Source organism: Aquarana catesbeiana, linkage group LG08, assembly GCF_042186555.1.
Source record: "Aquarana catesbeiana isolate 2022-GZ linkage group LG08, ASM4218655v1, whole genome shotgun sequence".
NCBI lineage: Eukaryota > Metazoa > Chordata > Amphibia > Anura > Ranidae > Aquarana > Aquarana catesbeiana.
In genome coordinates this window covers 127,702,172-127,728,650 of record NC_133331.1, presented here as the reverse complement: position 1 = coordinate 127,728,650, position 26,479 = coordinate 127,702,172, and the positions used below count along the sequence as shown (strand labels likewise).

General features: G+C 41.8%; 1 protein-coding gene across 2 annotated transcripts in view; it reads right to left on the bottom strand.

The window, feature by feature from the left end:
• Positions 1-2,408: 2,408 nt before the first annotated feature.
• Positions 2,409-26,479, bottom strand: part of LOC141106029 (interferon-induced protein with tetratricopeptide repeats 5-like) — a 71,071-nt gene continuing 47,000 nt past the window's right edge. The window contains exons 1-2 of one of the 2 annotated variants that reach the window (XM_073596373.1): positions 10,149-10,201; positions 2,409-4,039 (exon numbers count right to left, since the gene is read on the bottom strand). In XM_073596373.1, coding sequence (XP_073452474.1) covers positions 2,767-4,039; positions 10,149-10,153 — 1,278 coding nt within the window. In that variant the 5' untranslated portion in view covers positions 10,154-10,201 and the 3' untranslated portion in view covers positions 2,409-2,766. Of the gene's footprint in view, positions 4,040-10,148; positions 10,202-26,479 lie in introns of those variants that run through there. The other variant, XM_073596371.1, reaches the window with a different exon arrangement.

Genomic DNA, 26,479 nt, shown 5'->3' with positions numbered 1-26,479 from the left:
GGCGCTTCACAGTGCAGATGGACAGTGACCCGAAGCAGACTGTGAAAGCAACCAAAGAGTTTTTTAAGGGAAAGAAGTGGAATGTTATGCAATGGTCAAGTCAATCACCTGACCTGAATCCGATTGAGCATGCATTTCACTTGCTGAAGACAAAACTGAAGGGAAAATGCCCCAAGAACAAGCAGGAACTGAAGACAGTTGCAGTAGAGGCCTGGCAGAGCATCACCAGGGATGAAACCCAGCGTCTGGTGATGTCTATGTGTTCCAGACTTCAGGCTGTAATTGACTGCAAAGGATTTGCAACCAAGTATTAAAAAGTGAAAGTTTGATGGATGATTGTTAATCTGTCCCATTACTTTTGGTCCCTTAAAAAAGTGGGAGGCACATATACAAACTGTTGTAATTCCTACACTGTTCACCTGATTTGGATGTAAATACCCTCAAATTAAAGCTGAAAGTCTGCAGTCTTCTTCGTTTCATTTCAAATCCATTGTGGTGGTGTATAGAGCCAAAAAGATTAGAATTGTGTCGATGTCCCAATATTTATGGACCTGACTGTATATATACTAGACTGTACATATATATTAATACACCGCCTGAAGTATATTAGAAATAGTACACTACGGAATGCACTGTAGATATAGGCTACATTGGATGCAGAGTATATATATATATATATATATATTTATACTACACTGTATATATATATTTATATTTATACACCGCCTGAAGTATATTAGAAATAGTACACCATGGAATGCACTGTAGATATAGGCTACACTGGATGCAGAGTATATATATATACTAGACTGACTGTATATATATATCAAATACACTGCCACTAACTGAATAACCTGCCTGCTTAATCTAAATCAAGCTATCTCTCCGTCCACGCCAACAACACTACACAGGGCCGCCGTGTAGGCAGCCTTATATAGTGTGGGGCATTGACTTAGTCCCCCTGAGCCATGATTGGCCAAAAGCCCCCTGCCTTTGGCCAATTATGGCTCTCTTAGCAGAGGGCGCTGGGACTGGCCAAAGCATGCAGGTCAGGTGCATGCTTTGGCCAATCATCATACAGCAATGCACTGTGATCTCACAGTGCATTATGGGGCATTCCGCGAGTGCTCGAATTTCCCGTGAACACCCCATAATGTTCGTTCTTTGGCGAATGGGCACACACCCCATGTTCGAGTCAAACTCATCCCTAGTTGTTGGCAGTAAAGTCCAAGATATCATCCTATAGTAAGACCTCCATCAGTTTGGAATATGTTGTAGAACAACAAATAAAATGTTTAAGATATCCTTGTAATGCAATTGCAGTAGTTTATATTGTTTATATTATTAACACAGACAAATTCAAAGGAATATTTATTTTATTTCAATGACTGCTTTTTTAAACATACCTTACCACTCGATTCAACATATAACAGTCAAGAGGTACCAAAATGCACAAAATCATTCAAGGCAAGTGGGTTATTATTGCTCTAATGAGATTTTGGTCACATGATGGCTATAAGTATGTTACTATTGTGTCCTTCGATCACAGCCAACACTAAAATTACCAGTGCCTTCGAATAAGGGGAGAGGTCACATCACTTCCTCAGTCAGTCAGGGGGCCCTTGGCAGAGACGGTGTGGATGGTTTACTAAAGGAGTAGAGCATGTCAATTTTGCAAAGCGAATTTTCCATTTTTCAAGGTAAATTTCACTTAGCTTAGTGAATATGGTGAAAGTTCACTTTGTAAAGAATAGGCAATCACATGTAAGAGAGAAAAATTTATTTTTGCTTGGACATGATTGGCTAATTGAGATCAGAATATATTCACCTCATTCACTAAGTGAAAATTCACTTTGCAAAGTGAACATTCTTTACTCATTTAGTAAATTAGCCACATTGTCACTTTGCCCTGCATGGGAGAAATGAAAGACTTGTTTTAAACTACTTATTACTGGCCGGACTCAGCAATCCAGTGGTCATTCCCCTAGTACAGTTTTAAAAATGAGAAATAGGATTGGAATTATCTAAGGGGATTAGGAAGCATTTTTTTCCCCTTTACTGTTTTATAAAATGAATCCACAATTAATTTCTTTCATATCTAATTCCCAGAAAGAGTAAATCAGCATAACAATACAAGATTTACACTAATATCATTTTCTTTTGTTTGTAAATCGTTATTAGTTAATATCACCAGATTTATGCAATAGGGCCTTGCCAAAATCAATACAAAGTGTAGTAATCATAGGCAGATTTACATTTACAATATTTAGAGCAGTTAAGATCAGATGAAATAATGGCTGCTATAGCTTAATGCAGTTAGTGCATTCTCGTCCTCTAATTTTATAGAACAATATTATGTCATCATAATGTGGCCTTGCAAAGCAGAACATGCTTCTAAATACTCCTGGTTGTCTGGCTCCAGTAGAAGAGCTTTGTTTAAGAACTTCATTGCTGCGATGACCTGTCCTCTTTGCTGGTGAATGTACCCAAGCAAACCATGTCTGGTGGCATTCATTGAATTTTGCACAATAAGGCTCGGTTCACGCATGCGGCTCACAGCAGGGGTCCGATGCGTCCTGGTGCACCGTTTCAGGTCCGATTTCAGCCCAAATTTTGGTCTGAAATCGGACCTGAAACGGACCAAAAGACGCACAGTGTTTTGGTGCAAATCACAACGGACCCGCTGCGGAGATATGTGAATCGGCTCCATAGAGAGTCAGTCACAATCTCCTGCTATTGCAAATTGGGAGAACCCGCATCCAATTTTCAATTGTGTGAACCCAGCCTCATTGTTTCCTCAAGTCTTTCCAGTTCTTTTATGGCAGTTTCTCTAAACCATGTTGGATTTTGTATGTCTATCACTTCCTTAAAATGCCTTACTGCTCCAGACTCAGATCTTCTCAAATGTTTTAAATGTAGTGCCCAGTAGAAATGGAGCTCTTGTTTCTGTTCGGAGTCAATACCATTCATGGTCAGAGTTTTGTTAAATTCTTCTTTTGCCTTTTCGTGTTCATTAGCTTTCATGTATACCTGAGCCAATAAAATGTGAGCTCCCACGGATAACCTGTTTAGCTCAACAGCCTTTTCTGAGTGAAATATTGCATTTGCAATGTTTTCATCGTTTTGCTGCTTATTGTCATCGGTGGGCATTTTTATCAAGTATTTGTAACACTTGGCAAGTTCATAATGAACAGTGATGGAGGTAGGAGTTAAACGGACTGCTTCCTGCAACCTTGCAATAGCTTCATTTATCTGTTTATTTTTTCTGTAAAACTTTGCCACATATCGAAGAACATATGGGGATTCTCGTTGTTCTTGTAGAGCTTGTTTTATTAACATAGCTCCTTGATTATAGTTCTTCATATCTAGACATTTCAATGCAAGGAGAACCTTCACCACTGTATCTCTGGGATTTAAGTCAACAGCTCGCTTCAAGAGTAGAAAAGATTTGTTTTCTGTGTTGCTGCTACAGCTGAAACTTTCCATTCTATACACAGCCATGGCATAGCCTGAATTCAATTCTGGATCTTCTGGGTCAAGTTCTAGAGCTTTTTCAAAGCACTCAGCAGCCCATTTATAGTATTTTCCTGTAAAGGATAAGTAAGTCCAGCCTTGTTCACCATATATATCTAACAGAAGAGTGTTTTTCTTTGGAGGAGACTCATATTGCTTTATAATGGTCTCTACCTTTTCTGCATAGGTGAAACTCTTGTTAAACTGGTTCTGGTGGTAAAAAACCCAAGCAAAGTTAGCATACATGACAGTTCTAACATCTGTATCTTCTGATATGTTGGATCGTTGTATATGTTCTTCAGCTTTTTGGAGCTGGATCATGGCTTTCTCATGGTCCCCTTTGAGATGCTTTAGGTAAGCCAGGAGGTTATACATCCTGTGTTTGAGTGCATCTTGCAAATACTCAATCTGGTCATTTAGCCTTTCTTCCACATTATCAATATCTACATCTTCTCCAAGAAGGCCCCAAGTAAAATGGCATTGAAGTTTCAATAGACGATCCATCAAGGATTTTTTTACGATGTTACTGAAAAGTTAGACATAAAGAAAACTATGCATTAAAAAGGGTAATGTGTCATTAATTAGAGACATGCCTCAGGGTTATAAATCTCGTTTGTGTCCTTCCTAAATTGGTGTTCTCTGGAACCCTAGGGCTATTCTTGAGTTTGCTAGGGGTCGAGCAATGAAGAATTTCTGTCTCTCAGTAATCACTGAAATCAATGATCTTTTTAGTTGTCTGTGAGGAGGGTAGTCTTCCTACTGATCAACAATGTAAGAGTTCACTTTTCAACAGCCCTTGAAAGCAGTATTAAAGCTAAAAACAAACATTTATCAAATTGCAGTTTACTAATTCTTAGATGTGATGGCTGCATTATTTTTCTTTTTTAGGCCTTCTTCTGTTCTCATCTGGTTATCCACCCAGTAAGTCTGTTTTTTTTTCCCAAAACAAGAAGCTCTCTTGCAAACTATCAGTTTACAGGGATGAGACAAACCATTTAAAAATGTCAGGGGTGCTTACAATTATAAGCTTTTATTTATTTATGTAAAACCTTTATCCCAAAAGGAAAAAAACTGTTGCTCTAACTGTCTAGAAAGTGTGAGCTGGAGTTTGACTTCAATTTGTTAGTGTATCTAAACCTTCTAGTACATTTAACCCTTTTATCTCTAGGTCTGTATGTCATACGGACCTGACAGGGGGATTTTTCACCGGGAGTGAGTGTATAGCTGACAAAGTGCACTGCTGGCTATCAAATGGAATCAATAACTGTTCGGGTCCAACACCACACTCAATACTCTCCTCCTTCTGCCCAGTTACCACTGATGAAGTTGATAAACTCCACTCCATGGCCCACCTCACCACCTGTCCCCTCACAATTACTGCGACCACCTTCCCGCTCTATCCTAAACTCCCTAACCCACATCTTCAACCTCTTGCTCACTTGTTACCTCCTCCCATGCTCACCTTCAGGACTTCTCCAGAGCCTCTTCCATCCTCTGGAAATCCCTGCCCCAGAATGTCCGATCAGCCCCTAACCTGTCAACCTTTAGGAGATCCCTGAAAATTAAATTATTCAGGAAAGCCTATCCCACACCCACCTAAGAGCTGTCCCCAAGCCACCCCCATCAAATCATCCCCCGCAGCTATTACCTTTTGTATCACCACCCCCTCCCTTTAGAATGTAAGCTCTACGAGCAGGGCCCTCCTGTCCATTCTGTGTTGAACTGTACTGTAATTGTGTTGCCCTCCCTCTACATTGTAAAGCGCTACATAAACTGTTGGTGCTATATAAATCGGGTATAATAATACTAATAATAATCTGACAGGTGGGCAGCCGCCTGAGCACTTCTAACCCGTTCTAGTAATGCCCCCCCCCCGTCACACGAGCACCTCCGCCGAATATCCCATGCTTCGCTTGCCTATCTGCAGGCCTTGGACCAGCATGGTAGGTGCTGCCGGGTAGGGTGGAGGGAACCAAGTGGATATGCGCTCGCTCTCCTCTTCTTCTTGCTGACCTGGAAGCGTCATGCATGAAATCACTTTCCGGTACCTTTTTAACTTTTCCCAGCCATACTGGGCAGGAAAGAATCCAATATAGTGTGATCTGCACTGCATTAGATTCATTAGAGGGCTGGTGAGACATCAGAAGTCTTTTAGACCCTGGATATCCCATTAAAGACAACCTGTCACCAAAAAAATCATCACATTTTTGTCCCCTATGTGATTAAAATAAATAAATAAAAAATAGCAAAAAAAACCCCACACACCCAAACATACCCCATTCTCCCCGCCATACCCCCCCCCCCCGTCCCCACCTCTGCATAATTTTAGCACCACAGCTCCTTCATGGCTCTAAACTGATAACCTGTAGGGGCTTTCAAAGTGTCACCTATGGAAAATATAGGGTACTGAAGTTTGTCACCATTTCACAGACACACACAATTTTAAGATTTGACATGTTGGGTATCTATTTACTCGGCACAACCTCCTATTTTATTTTGTACTAAAAAATTTAGTAAGTTAATGCATTGTGTGCCCTAAAAGTAACTTTAGTGTTTTTTTTTTTATTTCCTAGACCCTTGTGTTAGTATCATGTAACATACAAAATTGGTCCTACCAAAATTTTATTTTCTAGGGTGTCTGCTTTGGGAGTTTTATGTAATCTTTGGGGCTATAATTATTTTTCAAACGTGTGCAAAAAAAATAAAAACGGCTCTGCCAGTGAAAGGGTTAACACTCCCTTCCCTTCCTCCCCCCCTTCCCCCTCCCAGACTGACAATGCTGCTGTCTGCTGTGTCCCCTGTGCTCCTTCATCCAGAGCGGGGGCTCTCCAGTACAGGTGGTATGTTACTGACCAAGTCACCAGGTGAAAACAGAGGGAAAAAAACAAAATAAAATTTTTGGTTTGGGGTTTAACTGGAAATAGATGTTGCCAGGGAGCGTGCCTGGCTGGGCCAAGCTATAGATGGGACTAATGAAAGAGAATCGCTGTATACAAAGGGAAGGACCTTACCCCCTGACCTTCAGATACAGGTCCTGTAAATACAAACATTGCAGAAAACAATAGTATGTTTGAAAAGGTATTTAAAATGTTGTTGATCTTTTATAACTTGAGCTTTCTTTTGGTAAAGAGCTATATCAATGGGTTTAGTTTTCCTTTAGGCCTGTTGAGTATTTTACTGATCTAAAATGAGATGCATTGTTGTCTATGGGGCATTGCACACAGCTGAATAAAGATCAGTAATACATTGTTGAGTACAGAACAGTAAAATAAAAATTAGAAAAATTTTACATTTGAGTGCAGTAATTTACTCGCGGGTTTACTCGTTTAATTTTAACACGAGTATAAGTGAGTATAATACAATACGGGCCATAAAGAAGAATTTTACTTTTCTGTACTTGTCTATACGCATGCAAACCTTTACTCACCTACACTCAACATTACCCAGATCTTTATGCACAATTTTAGGATGGGGGCACTTTGAATGCGGTGGGGCACCGTGGAAGCTTTTTGATGGATCATTTTGCATATTTGATAAGGTGTAGCCATTCCTCTAAGTATGTCCATTGCTTTATGTATTTAAAATATATATACCTCTCACTCTCTGTCCCTGTGTTATATCATGCTATGCTGTTCCCCTAACCCATTATGGTAGTACTATTATTATGATATTACTCATATTACCTGTCTATATGAACCTATACAGATATACTGTTATTATATTACCAGAAAATACAATTTGTTATGATCAACCCCTGAAGAAGGAATTTGATATATATTCCAAAACATGTTGGGATCTTCCAGCTGATTATCTGCGGTTATGTGTATTATTATTATGTGTATTTCATCTTTGAAACTCTGATATGCATATCTACCCTTTTCAATTTTTATATTTGTAATAAAATTTATATATTTTTATCATACCTACTTTTCTACTCGTGCTTGGTGTGACCCCTGCCTCTAAAGTCCCAGAGGAAATTTTCTGCTTTTTGACCAGTCCATACATGAGGTGGCTGCATTTGTTTTCTTCTTTTTTTTTGTCTATACTTCACATGGTAATCCTGTGAATAATACATTTCCTGTTCTAGGTTGGCTACAGTCACTCACTCAACTCTTTCTATAGGCGGAACCTTGGTTGTCAAGTTAAAGTGATTGTAAACCTTCGTTTTTTTTTTTTTAATAACAACCATATCATATTTACCTCCACTGTGCTGTTTGTTTTGCACAGTGTGGCCCCGAACCTTGTCTTCTGGGTTCCCCCGGCGGCGCTCGCGGCTCCTACCCGCATCGGCAAACACCCTAGCAGAAGCACACTCCCTGGGGGTTACCTTGCAGGCGTTCTCCCGAGTCCAGCATTTGCATGCATAGACACAGAATGCCGGACTCGGCCCCGCCCCCCGGCACCCGTGTCATTGGATTTGATTGACAGCAGCGGGAGCCAATGGCTGCGCTGCTATCAATTTATCCAATCAAGAGCCGAGAACGGGGAGAGAGGAAGAGTGCGTCTCCGCCAAGGGAACGAACGGGCTCAGGTGAGTAAAACGGGGGGGGGGGGGGGTGGTCAGTGTCAGAAGCTTTTTGGATGCATTAAGGTGAAATAACACGAGGGTTTACAATCCCTTTAAGTTGGCCTCCTGATTTGGACACATGTCTTCCTCTCTTCATCTCCATTACATTGGGGGTTTGGGGAACATGTACTTTATGAAGATTGCTTATAAGGAAGAAGTCATTGTTTGATATTTCAGTTTAACTCACAAGAAGTGACAAGGGCAACACAATTCTGGCAAGATCAACAGGTATTTTCTATATTTGCTAAAAATGTTCTTAGCTTAAAAATGAAGGCAGTCACAACATCTAAAGACTGGTAAGCTGCAATATGTTATGTTTTTGTTCTTGGGTTTAGATTTTATAGCCTTTAAAATGTTTGATGTTGATATTCTGGTAAAATCTAAAGACTCTATTAAAGTGGAGTTCCATCCATTTAAAAGTCAGCAGCTACAAAAAGTGTACTCACCTGTCCCACAGTCCAGCGATGCAGCCGAACAAAGCCCCGCTCCTCTCCCCCTCCTCTCTGCGGCGCCGGCATCACTACTGTAGGCAACCGGCTGTGCCTTTACAGCTGGGCACGCACTGTGCATGTGTGAGCCGCACTGCATGCTGTGAATGGCCGGGCAATCTTCTGAGACCTGTGACGTGTCCCAGAAGATTGCAGGGAGGGAGGGGGGAGAGGTGAACTTCCTTCCGGAGCCCCGGGAGGAAGTGGGAGCTAGATGCCTTTAAAAAAGAGGGTATACGCCCCCCCCAAAAAAATTACATGCCAAATGTGTGAGGTCACCATCACTTAAAGCGGAAGTTCCATTTTTGGGTGGAACTCCGCTTTAAAGTTACATTGGTATGAGATGTCAGTTTAATAAAAAGGGATTGACAACATTATTGGTCTCCAACAACATTTTTCGATCTCAGTGAAGGATAAATTAATTCACTTTAAATTCTATTATAAGATTATAAGTATACCACCGTACCTCCCAACTTTCTGAGATGGGAAAGAGAACACCTATAAGCAAAAATAATGTAGGCAAAGGACACAATCCTACTATACCCCCATTACATGGAGAATTAATACAAAAAAATGATAGGATAAACCCACAAGTACTTTTTTTATCCGCTATAATACCCTTAGACTGACTTTTAAATATAAAATGCAGCAATTTAGTAATTGGATGAAAAATGTAGCACTGTAAAACAACAATTGATATATAAATAGTGCATTTTTATGTAGGTACATATGGCAAACCAAACTAAGGGATAAATGAAAATGAAAGAAGGACAAAGGGACATTTTTTCAAAAAAAAGAAGGACAGTCCCTCCAATTCAGGGATAATTGGGAACTATTTACTACTGATGATGTTGTACTATGGCTCTATATAAATATACAAATCTGCAGTATATGTAGCATATTGTATTTGCAGTTTTGTCTTTTTTTATGCTTGGTATTCCAGTAGAATAAAATGTAAACACAATGGTTCTCAACCTTTTGATACTTTGGTATCCCTATAAGGTACTTTACTGTCATTTGATCAACCCCTGTCAAAAATGAATGAGGAGGAATGAGGTAAAACTTGTCTTAAACAGTAGGTGCCGCTGTAAGTATACAATGTTCAAGTGCCCTTTTGACATATCCTCGATATACTGTAATCCTTCTACAGCAGAGAGTGGACATAAAAGGGCATCTGATCCCTTTACCTCAGAGATACATCTCCACAACAACATGGAGATCCAAATTTGGGTGGAGGAAATGCAAAAATAGGTGGATTTTTCATGAATGCATTTATTTTAAACAGAACCAGAACAAGCCATTGTCTGATTATGCAGAATAAAAATAATGGGACATTATATAGTGGCAATAGTAGTAGTATGCATAGCTGAAAACATCTATGTATTGTGTATTACTAAAAAATGTAAGGTTAGAAAAAAAACTATTGATTTCATAGCTATATAAAGAAGGACCACATAAAAAAAAAGAAAGTATCCCTTAGCAAACAATGTGAGTATGTACATAGAGATGGCTAAACGATACATTTACAGCTAGAGGAGTCCGGTCACTGCTAGCACTTTGGATGATAATAGTTTATTTACCTCATTCTGCCTTGTTCGTCTTTGAGTGTACTGCGTTTGCTGTTGTCGGGAAATTCCTGACTTACCTGGTGGATGAGATCCTCTATATACAGATAGGTTCATACCATGTGACCATGCTCCATGATAAGCTCCATGATGATAAAATGAAGAATGGAAACTGAAACTTGGTGGTGGCAGAGGCAAACAATAACCAGAGCAGCCCATAAAGCTACTATGAGGCCTGGGGGTGGAAGGGTAAGGTGACCAGATTTTTAAAATTAAATCCGGAGTCACTTTTTAAAATTTTTATTGGCAAATAGTAAACTATTTTATAAGCATATTTTCCTCAAGTGTTATATGCAGTGTATGTGGTATGTGTTTATGTAATGATTGTATGATCTATACGTTATTTCTGGAAATCATTTCATACCAGCCCCATAGCATTATTATACCAGCCCAACCACATAACGTCATTATTTTCTATTTCATAAAAGGGAAAACCATGCATTTTAAGCACACTTGAAGAGTGTATTAGACTCACCAGTCTCCATCAATCCAGCCTGATCAGTGCCCACCAATGCAGCCTGATCAGTGCCCATCAATGCAGCCTCACCAGTGGCCATCAGCTCAGCCTCACCAGTGCCCATCAATGCAGCCTCACCAGTGCCCATCAAGGCAGCTTCACCAGTGCCCACCAATGCAGCTTCACCAGTGCCCAGCGATGCAGCCTGATCAGTGCACATCAATATAGCCTCACCAGTGTCCATCAATGCAGCCTCACCAGTGCCCATCAGCTCAGACTCATCAGTGTAGCCTCACCTGTGCCAATCAATGCAGCCTCACCAGTGCCCATCAATTCAGCTTCACCAGTGCCCATCAATGCAGCCTGAGCAGTGCCCATCAATGCAGCCTCACCAGTGTCCATCAATGCCAACTCACCAGTGCCCATCCAATGCAGCCTTACCAGTGCCCATCCAATGCAGCATCACCAGTGCCCATCAATGCAGACTCACCGGTGTCCATCAATGCAGCCTGATCAGTGCCCATCATGCAGCCTCACCAGTGCCCATCAATGCAGCCTCTCCAGTGCCCATCAATGCAGCCTCATCAGTGCCCATCAATGCAGACTCACCAGTGTCCATCAATGCAGCCTGATCAGTGCCCATCAATGCAGCCTCACCAGTGCCCATCAATGCTGCCTCACCAGTGCCCATCAATGCAGACTCACCAGTGCCCATCTATGCAGTCTCACCAGTGTCCACCAATGCAGCCTGTTCAGTGTCCATCAATGCAGCCTGTTCAGTGCCCATCAATGCAGCCTCACCAGTGCCCATCAGCTTAGCCTCATCAGTGCAGCCTCACTAGTGTCCATCAATGCAGCCTGATCAGTGCCCATCAATGCAGCATCACCAGTGTCCATCAATGAAGCCAATTCAGTGCCCATTAATGCAGCCTGATCAGTGCCCATCAATTCAGTCTCACCAGTGTCCATCAATGCCGGCTCCCCAGTGCCCATCCAATGCAGCCTCACCAGTGCCCATCCAATGCAGCATCACCAGTGCCTATCAATGCAGCCTCACCAGTTCTCATCAATGCAGCCTCACCAGTGCCCATCAATGCAGACTCACCAGTGTCCATCAATGCAGCCTGATCAGTGCCCATCAATGCAGCCTCACCAGTGCCCACCAATGCAGCCTCACCAGTGCCCATCAATACAGCCTCACCAGTGCCCATCAATGCAGCCTCAACAGTGCCCATCAGCTTAGCCTCATCAGTGCAGCCTCACTAGTGTCCATCAATGCAGCCTGATCAGTGCCCATCAATGCAGCATCACCAGTGTCCATCAATGAATCCAATTCAGTGCCCATTAATGCAGCCTGATCAGTGCCCTTCAATGCAGTCTCACCAGTGTCCATCAATGCAGCCTGTTCAGTGCCCATCAATGCAGCCTGTTCAGTGTCCATCAATGCAGCCTGTTCAGTGCCCATCAGCTCAGTCTGTTCAGTGCCCATCAGCTTAGCACATTCAGTGCCCAGCAGCTCAGCCTGTTCAGTGCCCAGCAGCTCAGCCTGTTCAGTGCCCAGCAGCTCAGCCTGTTCAGTGCCCAGCAGCTCAGCCTGGTCAGTGCCCATCAACTCAGCCTGTTCAGTGCCCAGCAGCTCAGCCTGTTCAGTGCCCAGCAGCTTAGCCTGTTCAGTGCCCAGCAGCTCAGTCTGTTCAGTGCCCATCAATGCAGTCTGTTCAGTGCTCAGCAGCTCAGCCTTACCTGTGACCAGTGCATAGCCAGCGAGTAGAGGAGACAGATTATACAGAGCGGGGATCTCCTGTTTACCCCGCGTGGCCGCTGTCCTCCGACAAAGTTCCACCTCCTATGATAGATGTCACCAGTGTGCTGCCTTTGTCTGACAGCCGGGTAAGTGGGAGATCACCGTTCTGTATAATCCGGTGGCGCTCACCCCCCTCCCCCCGGAGACAGACCAACAGGACCCATGGTGGGACCGACCCTGGGCCCCTCTGCTCCAGCTCACGGTACCCCGCTTAAGATTGGCCCTAGAATCCAGGGAAAAAAACGGGGAAAAAACACTTCTGGAGACAGTCTCCTCAATCTGAGAACTGTTCCTGGAAAACGGCGGACGTCTGGTCACCCTATGGAAGGGGGCTTCATTAGGGGGGCTCCTGAGAAAATGTAAACATGAAAGATCTGGGTACATGTGAAAATAGGACACTACCATCACTGTATTATTAAGGATTGCAGAGGTTACAGTTGACACTGACTTTGTACACCCTGTGACATTTCAATTAAAAAGAGCTGCCATCAGACGTGCTCAATGAGACTTCGGAATTGGTGTCACTGGTCATCTTAATCTGGCCATAGACGGATTGCAATTTGGACGATTCAGCAGAGACAAAGAGGCACAAACAAAAATATGGATAGCAGTAGAACCCAACAGAAGTTCTAATCCTTCACAACTCTATCCAAAAATAGAAAATGTTTTTGGCTTGACCTAGACTGTAGCCTCCCTGGCGGTATGATTATGTCAGATTTTTATCTCAAAGCGGTACACTGTGTTGCATAGAAATTTGGCGTTTTATATTGTAAGCCTGTAATTCTTAGTAATAACACACTTAAATCTGTCCAAACAAGAGTCTACTAGACTTCCCAGGTATGATAAATTTTGAAACACTAAATTATAATAAATAACTATAAATAATTATAAAATAAAAATAATAATATAATAATAATAAAATTAATTTCCCCACGATTCACTATCGCTCAATTCTACAAGTGCTCTAATTTAGATGCGTCATGACGCTCGCAGGGAACAGAGCCCGGGACACAGAGGCATTGGGCGGAGGACACAACCCCAGACACAGCGGGGGGGGACATCGCAGGATCCTGGGGACAAGGTAAGTAACCTGACCAGGATCCTGAAATGCAATCCCGAGTGTGGCTCAGGGTTATCGCTAATGGTACTGAAATTTAACCCCGAGCCACACTCGGGATTACTGCCAGGGAGGTTAATGGGTCATTACAGTGAAGTGCAAAATATTACAGCAAAGAGAATGCCAAAAAAAGATGTATTTTCAAAACTTGGAGAAAGGGATGCCCGTGTTATTGTGAAAAACTATGGTACCCAAAATTCTCCATAGGGAATGTTCGTCTTTAATACAGTTTATAGGATTAGAACTAACCATGAATTATGGCCATAGAATTATTGCTCTCACTCCGCCGTATGCAGCGATACCTCACAAATGTGGTGCAGTTGCGGTGTACATACGCATATGCATCCTGTGCCTTATGTATGTATTTTCATGCAATGTGTATGTATTTTGGATGTAGTGTGTGTGCAAGTATGTTGTATATGTATACAGTGTATATGTACAGTATCTCACAAAAGTGAGCACACCCCTCACATTTTTATTATATCTTTTCATGTGACAACACTGAAGAAATGACACTTTGCTACAATGTAAAGTAATGAGTGTACAACTTGTATAACAGTGTAAATTTGCTGTCTCCTCAAAACAACTCAACACACAGCCATTAATGTCTAAACCGCTGGCAACAAAAGTGAGTACCCCCCAAAGTGAAAATGTCCAAATTGGGCCCAATTAGCTATTTTCCCTCCCCGGTGTCATGTGACTCATTAGTGTTACAAGGTCTCAGGTGTGAATGGGGAGCAGGTGTGATAAATTTGGTATTATCGCTCTCACTCTCTCATACTGGTCACTGGAAGTTCAACATGGGATCTCATGCCAAAGAACTCTCTGAGGATCTGAAAAAAAGAATTGTTGCTCTATGTAAAAATAGCCTAGGCTATAAGAAGATTGCCAAGACCCTGAAACTGAGCTGCAGCACGGTGGCCAAGACCATACAGTGGTTTAACAGGACAGGTTCCACTCAGAACAGGCCTCTCCATGGTCGACCAAAGAAGTTGAGTACAGGGGTGGGGAGTCAGCCTGTCAGTGCTCAGACCATACACCGCACACTGAATCAAATTGGTCTGCATGGCTGTTGTCCTAGAAAGAAGCCTCTTCTAAAGATGATGCACAAGAAAGCCCGCAAACAGTTTGCTGAAGAAAAGCAGATTAAGGACATCACTGGAACCATGTCCTGTGGTCTGATGAGACCAAGATAAACTTATTTGGATCAGATGGTGTCAAGCGTGTGTGGTGGCAGCCAGGTGAGGAGTACAAAGACAAGTGTGTCTTGCCTACAGTCAATTATGGTGGTGGGAATGGCATGGTCTGGGGCTGCATGAGTGCTGCCGGCACTGGGGAGCTACAGTTCATTGAGGGAACCATGAATGCCAACATGTACTGTGACATACTGAAGTAGAGCATGATCCCCTCCCTTCGGAGACTGGGCCCCAGGGCAGTATTCTAACATGATAACGACCCCAAACACACTTCCAAGATGACCACTGCCTTGCTAAAGAAGCTGAGGGTAAAGGTGATGGACTGGCAAAGCATATCTCCAGACTTAAACCCTATTGAGCTTCTGTGGGGAATCCTCAAACGGAAGGTGGAGGAGTGCAAGGTCTCGAACATTCACCAGCTCCATGATGTTGTCATGGAGGCATGGAAGAGGACTCCAGTGGCAACCTGTGAAGCTCTGGTGAGCTCCATGCCCAAGAGGGTTAAGGCAGTGCTGGAAAATAATGGTGGCCACACAAAAAATTGACACTTTGGGTCCAATTAGGACATTTTCATTTGGCGGTGTACTCACTTTTGTTGCCAGTGGTTTAGACCTTAATGGCTGTGTGTTGAGTTATTTTGAGGGGACAGCAAATTGACACTGTTATACAAGCTGTACATTCACTACTTTACATTGTAACAAAGTGTCATTTCTTTAGTGTTTTCACATGAAAAGATAGAATAAAATATTTACAAAAATGTGAGGTGTGTACTCACTTTTGTGAGATACTGTATTTTGCATACAGTGTATATGTATGTTGTTTGCGGTATGTATGTTGTATGTATGTTGCGTGCAGTATGTATGTATGTATGCTGCATGTATGTGTATGCAGTGCATATGTACAGGTATGTTGCATGTATGTTACATACACCTGACCCCTGCATTGCATGCATTACTTACTCCTGACTCCCATACCCTGTACATAACACACTTGCCCCTGCATTACTCACCCCAGACCTCTGCACTATGTAGGTTGCATACTTCCGACTTCTGCACTCTGTATGCAGACTCAAGTGGCAAGAAAGTGGCTTCCTGTGGTGGGCACTCGACAGGGGGAGGAGCCTGGAGCACTGGCGGGGGACACGAGAAGAGAAGGGTCTGGGCTGCTCTGTGCAATATCATTACACAGAGCAGGGAAGTATAACATGCTATTTTAATTTTTTTTTTTTAATTCCAAGCTTTAATATCACTTTAAGGGGTTGATTTACTAAAGGCAAACAGTCTGTGCACTCTGCAAGTGTGGTTGCTCCAGAGCTTAGTAAACGAGGTAAAGCTTCACTTTGTAAAGAATATCCAATCACGTGCAAGGAAAATAAAAAAAACTGCATTTTTGCTTTCACATTATTGGGTGATGGAAGTCAGCAGAGCTTCCCTCATTTACTAAGCTCTGGAGCAACTGCACTTGCAGAGTGCTACTGCACTTTGCAAAGTGCACAGTCTATTTGCCTTTAGTAAATAAACCCCAAAGTTTTTCTGTGACTGATCTGGTTCAGTAATTCATGGGATATACACTGCAGTAATGGAAGGCTGAATTCACAGATGTCAGGGGTCACTCTAGGGTGTGCAAACATCTGTTAATGCTGTGTGAATTCTGTGAAAGATATGAATTGACCTGCACCCTAACAGCCAGCTAACTTGCCCCCAGGAGTTAGTTGTAATTGGCCTGAATATATGTCTATCCAGACAGGTTCACTTTAAACACCTATATGAAATGTGGCTGCACTTTGTACAAATGATAAAACCTTTTTTTATAGCTGACATAATGATATATTGATTATGCTATCTCTATGTCATTCATAATTATCTGACAAGCTAGGTTTACTTTCTATTCTCCAGTTGGTTTTCTGTTGGGTTTCAGTTATGTTTCTCCATTCTAGCTCATGTTCCTTGGGCCACATTCCTTCCTGTGCAGACAATTCTTTGTCATAATGAAGTGACAAAATAAAGTAAACGTGACAATGTTTTTTTCCTATTATTTATTTGGTATCAGCCTCTAACACTCCAGTTTTCTCCTCCTGACATTGCCTAAATGAGGGCCAAGATATACCTGTGATTTACAGGCCGGTTAGCCTAATATCAATATTATATAAGCTATTGGAAGCAGTGATAAGGGACCATATCCAAGAATTTCCTGATGAAAATAGTATAATTAGTAGTAACCAACATGGACTTATGAAAGACTGTTCTTGCCAGACAATAATTATGCAATTTATCAGCATCCCGAGACATTTGCACATGGGGGCAGAGCTGAAGGGGGTGTACCAAGGCCAATGCAAATGGCGCCTTTCAGAAGGTTGCTATTTGTGTCTTTGTTCTGGCAGGACTCTGGCACCACAGTCTGAAAAAGAGTTATGAACAGGGATACAGTGGGTACAGGATTGAGGAAGGCCAGGCAATGCACAAGGTATTACCGTTTGTTTGTGGAAATTGACCAGTATGTGAGTAAATTATCACAAGAATCCAAAGCTCCCTACTTAGGACACAAAAAACAACATGCACATTATATTAGAGGCTTTTGAGAAACCTCATTGCAACAGTCAGTACACTGTACACTTAAGCAGAATGGCACACAGGCTTTTGCAGACCACACACACACTGCTCTGCCTAGCAGTTATAAATAACAATCTAGCAGTTTATAAAAAATTAGCTTGGTGAATGTGTCAACATATGCAAGAGTAATGAATCATTTCCAGATGCGTGTGATAGTTTTCTTGTTGCCTTTCGTGGGGTGAATGTAACAACTCCTAAATTGCAATCCAAAGAGAAAAATAACTTAGGAACATTCAACCATGGGCATTAATAGGCTAAGAACATTCGACCAGTAGGAGGAAAACACTATGAAGAAGTGTTGGAATACAATGTTTAAGTATTTTTGTACAACAACCTTCATCAGTATAAGGATTTAGTACAGATATATTCTTCAACCAGTAGGTGGCAGTGTTTAGAAGTTTGTAGCTGCATTTATGGTATGCTTTATGCCTTTTCTCTGAATAAAGTTCCTGTTTCCTGTCTGCAGTTAAGCAGCAAAGCCCATGTGGACTGTGCACTGTCTGTTCTGTATGGCTATATGCAGAATTCCTATCAGGGAGACTTCTGTACTGTACGCAGTCTATAGAAAATCTTGAGTAATGCAAAACATTTAGCAATGGTACTGCTGCTAAATGTGACAGCTTCCTCCTGGTTGTTAGGGAGCCTGCACCCACTGGCATCCTACCAACCAGTGACTCATCTCTGCCCTGTACTGTCAGCTGTCAGCTGGGGATTCCTGACTGACAGGTGAATGTAAACAAACAGAAAGGCTTATTGGAATCTGGAAGCCCCCTTTAAAAATAAAGGGTGCCCCAGATACCGTCACTCCATGTAAATAAGTAAGGGGTTCATTCGCAAAAAAAAAAAAAGAAATAAACACACTCAAACCTTTGATAAGTCCTTTATTTAAAAAAAAATGGCAAACAATGTACATCCATCGTCAATCATATCATCCAGTGGGGCAGGTACACATCAATCATGAAGAACGATGCCCACAACCCACTGAAAGAAAAAACCCAATGACACCAGCACCCTCAGGGTTATTAAGTGTAGGTAAATCTACGTGGGCTCCTCTATAGGCAGAGGAGCAGGGGTTAATTTGTTTTTAGTCTGTGCAGTGCTTAAAGGCTATTTATGTAGTTTCCACCAATCCCTGAGGAGGCAAGGCTAAGTAGGTGGGGGGACTAAGCCACAAATAGTCAGAAGTTTGGCAGTCAGTAGAGCAGAGTACAGGGTCCAGTCATCTGGAGGGGAACAGAGAAGGAGCAGCTGGAAGCCTCACACCTTTTACCAGCCTCAGCTAGGCTTAACTGAAGCCACCCACCATCCTGAAAGCAAAACCCAGCCTGTATTGCAGTGTGCCCATATAGCAGCTTCTTGGATTCCAGAAACCACTTGAAGGGTCTGAGTGAGTAAGTTCCATTTTAATTTACCCCAAGCCTGTATAGAAGAAGACAGTAAGGTTACAATACTTTACATTTCTGGGACAAGGGTACAGCTTAGAGCCAGCGCAAAGCAGCCAGAAGCATCTCCATACCCTATACAAATATTTTGTATCATAACACAGAGTGGTGCTGTGGATACAAGTAGGGTAGAAAGTGTGCCACGTCCTATGAATAATTTATAGAATAAGGCCGTGTACACACGGGTGGACTTTTCGACCGGACTTGTCCAACAGACTTTCCAGCGCACTTTCGACGAACTTCCGACTGACTTTTTAACGAACGGACTTGCCTACATACGATCTGACCAAAGTCCGATGGATTCGTACGTGATGACGTACACCGGACTAAAATAAGGAAGTTGATAGCCAGTAGCTGCCCTAGCGTTGGTTTTTGTCCGTCGGACTATCATACAGACGAGCGGATTTCTGGATCCGGCGGAGTTACGACGTAAAGATTTGAAGCATGTTCCAAATCTAAAGACCGTCAGATTTGCAACTGGAAAAGTCCGCTGAAGGTCCGGTGAAGCCCACACAGGATCGGATTGTCCACCGCATTTGGTCCGTCGGCATCTGTCGGACAGGTCCAATCGAAAAGTCCGACCATGTGTACGCTGCAAAAGGGAAAAGGAGGGACTTTGGACTTTGTAGGCACAGATACAAAATCAGTAATTAATACAAAAAGTTTATTTGAAAAAAGCATCTAAAAATACAATTCCATAAAAGCCATAATAGATCTATAAAACATTGTGATTTGCTTTTAAATTTAGTTGAAAGTATAGATGTCGAAGATTGGTGATCAGGTGCTGATCGAGTATCAGTGTGGTCTATGTGGTCGTTTTCGTCTAGTAGCAGCATTAGGTCCCGAAGGGCTCGAAAATCTTCTATTGTATAATTCTTAACCTGTTCCAAATTTTGTTTGTCCTGTATCGAGCGAAGCCAGTCACTACCGAACAGGAATTTGTATGTGAAATTGCGTGAGAACAGGTATAAATCTTTAATGGCTTCATACTTATCAATCATATTTGATGGACAAAAACTGAGACCAAGTTCAAGAACCTCCAGTTTTTGGTCAGTAAATACATAAGGGGTTAGATTAATGACATCAGAATTAGACTTTATATGGGAAGTGGAGTGTTGGAAGGTATCTGAAAATTTGATGAAGGATTCCTTAATTGAGAAATATGTGAGTCCAAGGTACTTTGGCGTGTAAACATTTGTAATTGTGCTGCTAGCGCATTATTTCCCAAAGAATTCGTGGGTAGTAATTGTAAATTGTCAGTGACCGAAGCCCCTTGTAATGCAGGTGTAGCCGTGTCACCAACACCTGGAGTAGGGGAGATATTAGAAAGCGTGGTCTGTGACTGAACTTGAGGTTTAGGTGGCTGGATAGCTTGTAAAGCAGTGGCCCCTAAATATTGACCTTGTGGGTGCCCATTTGTTTCATGAGGTTGCGGAATGTCATGAAAAGATTTGTGAAGAGTAAGAGTAGTGTCCATGGTAGGGGGACGTTTTTTGATATAGGGTGTGAAAGACCCACCACCAAGATCCCGCTTACGTGCTCCTTGATAGGTGTGGGAAGTTGTCGAATTGCCCTTTCTGGAGGTCAACTGTGCAGGAGAAAGAGAAGAGTCAGATTCTGTGTCATTATCAGTTGTAGATTGAACAATGACCTGATTTTTTGGTATACAATATTTGGTCCTAGAGCCTTTGTTTTGTGAAGGTGACTGCCAACGATAGGCAAAGCCCTCCATAAAGGCCAGCCTATCCTTGGATAGTTTATTTTGTTTCTTGTAAATGATATCTTTAGTGATTCTAGTAACAAAATCCTTGATTTCTTGCCACCGTTTTGTATATAGAGCATGGGACTTCATACTTTCATTAGTAGATTGTAATAACCCAATATCCTTATCTAGTGTAACTAGCTCAGATTGATATTGAGTAATCAGTAGTTTCCAGCCATGACAATGTTTGAGTTTCACATTTGTACCACTGTTATATAATTATTTTTATATATCTTTCTCTTTATGTCTGTCAGCCATAATAATCTATGCTTCTGAAGAAGCGTGATCACACGCGCAACATGTTAACCCCACTTCTATGTTGAAACTCCAACATCCTTACCGTCTGTCTGGCATAGCTGTACCCTCGGACCTCCACTATTATGGAATGACGTCCTCATCTTCCAAGTTCCGTATTGTGGTTGTATGGTTCTGCACAGCAACGGTCTTATTTTAGTATATTTGTTTATAGATCTATTATGGCTGTTATGGAATTGTATTTTTAGATGCTTTTTTCAAATAAAATTTTTGTATTAATTACTGATTTTGTATTACTGTCCTATTACCTATAAAGTCCAAAGTCCCTCCTTTTCCCTTTTTCTATAATCTCCATACCTCTAGTTTGGGTCAGTAGTAGACAGGTACTTTGGCATTCCTGCAAGTGGCAGCACCTGCATCTTCAGTTTTGAAACCTTTTTTTCCTATTTGCTTTTGCAAACCCACTCCCACGGGAAGTGTCGAAGTTAGCTTTTAGCAGCCAGAGACATTAGCAAGTCCTCAAGAGTTTATTCAAGTTCTTCAGTTCTGGGCATCCCAATCCCCTATCCAAGTTTATCCCCTAAATAAACAAAACCAAACAAACAAAACCAAAACCCCTAGACTGTTCATGTAATTAATATTCAAGCCTATAGTTTTAGCCATAGGCAGGGGAGCAAACGTATACAGTACATGGTGACTAGGCATGTGCAATTTGTTTCGTTCCGAATTCGTTTTTTAACGAATTTCGACAAAACCCCTTTAACTAATTTTTTCCGAATATTCGTAAATTCGATAAAATTGGACATTAGTAAATTCGGGCATTTGTACATTCGCAATTTACATTCGTACATTCGTGCATTCGTACATTAGTAAATTAGTGAATTCGTAAATTTGTAAATTCGAAAATTCGGAAATCTGAAATAATAGTTAACTAATAATAACTTAACTATTAGTAATTACTAGTAACTTTTAATTTATAGGCATTGTAATTTCCTTTTAAATTTGGCTGTTAGTGAACGTAACACCTACAAATTTATCCGGAGTTATGAATGATCCGAAAAAACGGAATGGAACGTAATGAATTAATAATAATAAATAACAATAATAATAATAATAACAACGTTTTATTATTATTATTGATTATTAATTTGTTCCGTTCCATTTGTTTAGATGCAGCATTCGTTTTGGATAATTCGTAACTTCGGTTAAATTTGTATTTGTTACGTTCACTGACAGTCAAGTTTTAAAGGAAATTACAATACCTATAATTTAATAGTTAGTTACTATTTCAGATTTTTGAATTTTCTGGTTTTTGGATTTTCAAACTTCGAATTTACAAATTTCCGAATTTTCTAATTTACAAATGTACGATTTTACGAATGTATGAATTTACAAATGTACAAATGTAAAAATGTACGAATGAACGAATGTACGAATGAACGAATGTTCGAATTACGAATGAATGAATGTACAAATGAATGCATTTACGAATTTACGAATGGACGAATTTACGAATCGCGATCATAACGAATGACCCGAAAAACGAAAAAAATAATAAACTAATGAAACGAAAACGAAAATAAACAAATTTTTTTGGTTGTGCACATGTCTAATGGTGACATAATTGCTCTGATAAAGCTGAAGGCATCAGTAGAATTTATACATTCTAAAGGGGGGGGCATCTTGTGAGGCTCTTTGAAGTCCTAAACAATTGGTTGGTTATTTACTTTGATAAACAGATGGTCATTTAGCATATACACGTCACTTCCCAAGTTCTGTGGGAAAGCCAGAGTAATGCCCCGTACACACGGTCAGATTTTCCGACGGAAAATGTGTGATAGGACCTTGTTGTCGGAAATTCCGACCGTGTGTAGGCTCCCTCACACATTTTCCATCGGATTTTCCGACACACAAAGTTTGAGAGGAGGCTATAAAATTTTCCGACAACAAAATCCGTTGTCGGAATTTCCGATCGTGTGTACACAAATCCGACGCACAAAGTGCCACGCATGCTCAGAATAAATAAAGAGATGAAAGCTATTGGCTACTGCCCCGTTTATAGTCCCGAAGTACGTGTTTTACGTCACCGCGTTCAGAATGATCGGATTTTCCGACAACTTTGTGTGACCTTGTGTATGCAAGACAAGTTTGAGCCAACATCCGTCGGATAAAATCCTAGGATTTTATTGTCCGAATGTCCAATCAATGTCCGACTGTGTGTATGGGGCATTAGACCTTTTCACAGCTGAAGGTGTGAATGGCATTTGACCACAACCAAAACAGCTGTTACATCATATGACTTCTAACATATTTTTATCAAGTATATCTGCTTAATCAGAATACATGTTTTGATAATTATAACTAAATGTTTGATAAATAAATAGCTATTCCATTTCCCCTATCAGTGGCAACCCTAGGTGTTTACCAAAAAGTTTTTTTTTGCAGCTTTCACATCTTTACATGCTTGCTTTTCCATAATTTTGTTATTTTATGAAATGTAGAAATTTGTGGATTTACCACTGTAGGAAAGGCAGCTTACCTGTTACACTGTCAATAGCATGACTTTGACATCAATATGAAAGTCTTCTGAGATCTTTCAAAATTCATCAACTGATGCATTGACCTGCAGTTGACATCCTTCTGCCCTGCATTTCACTTACTTCAAGCAAGTTTAGTATCCCTATAGACTTTTGTAGGGCTGCCCCCAAAGGAGCCAATTGTTAGTATGGGTTCTTTATTTTGCGCTTTGACTCCAAGAACAACCTCAGCCAGTCTGGAACACCTGGTTGAGTGAAAGTTACTGCACACAGTTATAAGAACATGAGCAAAGATACCCTTAACTTGTTTGTGAATTAGTACCAGAAAACAGACAGAAGACTGTTTAGTGGAAAATGAACTCAGTGTATTGGTTTGGGTTATAATAAATGGTGATTTGAGCATAACTGGACACACAGAAGGTAGGTTCAGACACAGTCCACTAGACAGTGTAATCACTATGCCAAGGTAATGTAGCAATAACTCTCGGTGGAGCTGCTGGTTTAAAGCGGGCTGTTAACGTCACCTTCGTTACCTTTATTTCACCAGAACCGGGTCTAGGGTCCCGTAGAATTTACCATCATACAATGCAGGCACCGGACACTTGAGTATCTTTTCCAATGCTTTAATAAACTTGAGTTGCAGGAAGTAGCAGGAAAGAGGTAGAAAGAAAGTTGTAGGGAAGCTCAAATACCTTTTCTTAGCGTTCTTAAAGCGGGGGGTCCACCCACACCGCCAAAAAAAAAAAATATTAAAAGCCAGCAGCTACAAATACTGCAGCTGCTGACTTTTAATACATGGCCACTTACCTGTCCCAGGGTCCAGCGATGTCGGCAGGGGACGCCGCTAGGTGAGGGAATCAGGAAGTGAAGCGTTGCGGCTTCACTTCCCGGTTCCCTACTGCGCATGCGCGAGTTGTGCTGCGCATCCCAAGTGGTCCCCGCTCTCTCCTGGGAGCTGTGTGTTCCCAGCAGACAGCGCGGTGGGGACAGGAAGAGGCATAGACTCCCATGGGAGTCTATGCCGGAAGTGGGTGCAAATACCTGTCTTAGACAGGTATCTGCACCCCCTCCCCCCTGAAAGGTGCCAAATGTGACACCGGAGGGGGGGAGGGTTCCGAAAAGCGGAAGTTCCATTTTTGTGTGGAACTCCACTTTAATGTAACATTATGAATTGAAAGCTTGTAGCTGATTACACTCTCTCTGTAGAATTAAATCTTTGCTTGCCTGGATAGGTTTCTCTCACCAACCTAGCAGCCAGTACACAGCACGAACAAAAGTCTCTGCCACAGACTTGATTGGAACAAAACCCATACGATCCTCTGCCACAGGATGTAATGGTTTACGTTGAATAGCAAACACAGCACTAGAACCTTTAAGCCAACCCGGCAGTACTATGCGGTAGGATTACTTTAGGATACTTCCTCCAACTGAATCACCAGGCCCCTCTCCAGACCAGCACTCTGCATGATCCTTCCATGACGGGTCCTCCCCTGGGATCTTCTCAGTTGTCCAGCTTCTTCACACAGGATAGACAGCCCAGGACCATTCCTCTGCTGCTGTAGTAGGCCCCAGACAGGCTTCTTGGCCCACTCACACGCCGCAGCAACGTGGGCCTCCCGATCAGAGGACCACGAGGTAGTACTCTTAGCTCATACCTGTCGGCCAGGAGGGCCAGCAGGTGGACGGAAAACGACCTCAAAACATGGCGTTTGTCCCATAAATACCCTCTCCCAGGATGCAACTCGGAGGACCACCTCCACCGAGTTATCCCCGGGACAGAGGAGCACTTATACACTTCAACGTGTTGCCTTTCCAACACTGGCCCATAGTAACAACGACACCCACAGGCACAGTGTGAAATTACATGCAACTCAGCCGAGCTGGAACAGAGGCAAATCTGACTATGTATAAACAGATAACCCACTAAATTTACCTATCAGCAGTAGATTAAAAATCTACCAGCGCTACAGTAACTTATAATAGCGTTCTGTACCACTAGACTGGAAGCAACACATACATCAGCAAAGTAGGCAATAAACAGTGCATACAATCATTAACTGCAATGTGAATAATACTATCTATATTCTAGTCTAGATTATACTCTAGGAGAATGGCTAGGATATTGTGCAATGTTCCCTGAGGGGTACCTTTTTAGAATATACTGTAAAAGTTCAGGGAGTCAGACCCTTTATTGTTGCAGTAATGCAAGTTACAAAAGTTTTCCCTTGCATGGCTAAAGCCGTCCATACATGGATTGAAGTTCAACTGGTTCAGCAGGGACCAACCGAACTTCAGTCCATATATGGGCACTTTGGTTGTACAGAAGTCAATCAAGTCGATCTTCCAATTGACTTCTATACATCCATCCGTGTCGGGTTCTCCCTGCCCAATCAGCACCACAGGTCATAGCTAGCGGCGCTGATCAGGTTATTCTGACGGCTGGAAAGTCTCCCCATCATCAGAATACAAAGGCTCAGCGGTGAGAATTCCCCAATCCACATCGAGTTGTGGATGGGTGAATCAAGTCATTTCTTTTGTTCAACCTCCTGGTTGAATGGGCTGGCTGAAAAGAAATAATCTCGCTACTTCACTGCAGTTAAATGTATTGTAAAAGTTAAAGGTTAATTAATGTGGAATATAACATGTAAAACAAGATATATATAATGAGGTGCCACAAAACAGGGAATAGACTGCATGGCATATTGAATGAGCAAGAGCAGAATAGAGAATGCACCGCATGATGTGACATGATACAACAGTTTAAAATAGGAAAGGTACAGCATGACATATGTAATGAGGTGGGGTGAAATAAGAAACATATAGCATGGCATACAGAATGAGGCGGTGTGGAAAAAGAAACACATAGCATGCAATATGGAATGAGGCGGTGTAGATGTACAGCATGACATATTATGGTCAATGATGTCACCCAGAATCTCCATCTGCTTTGTTTACATTACCACAGTAGCCAGGAATCTGTCATTTTGTGGCAGTAGTGTGGTGGAGCACCATAGTCGGGCAGCGAGTCATTGTAACTGACCACTGAACTACATTCCTGAATGATATGATTTACACTAGGGGATTGATTTACTAAAACCGGAGAGTGC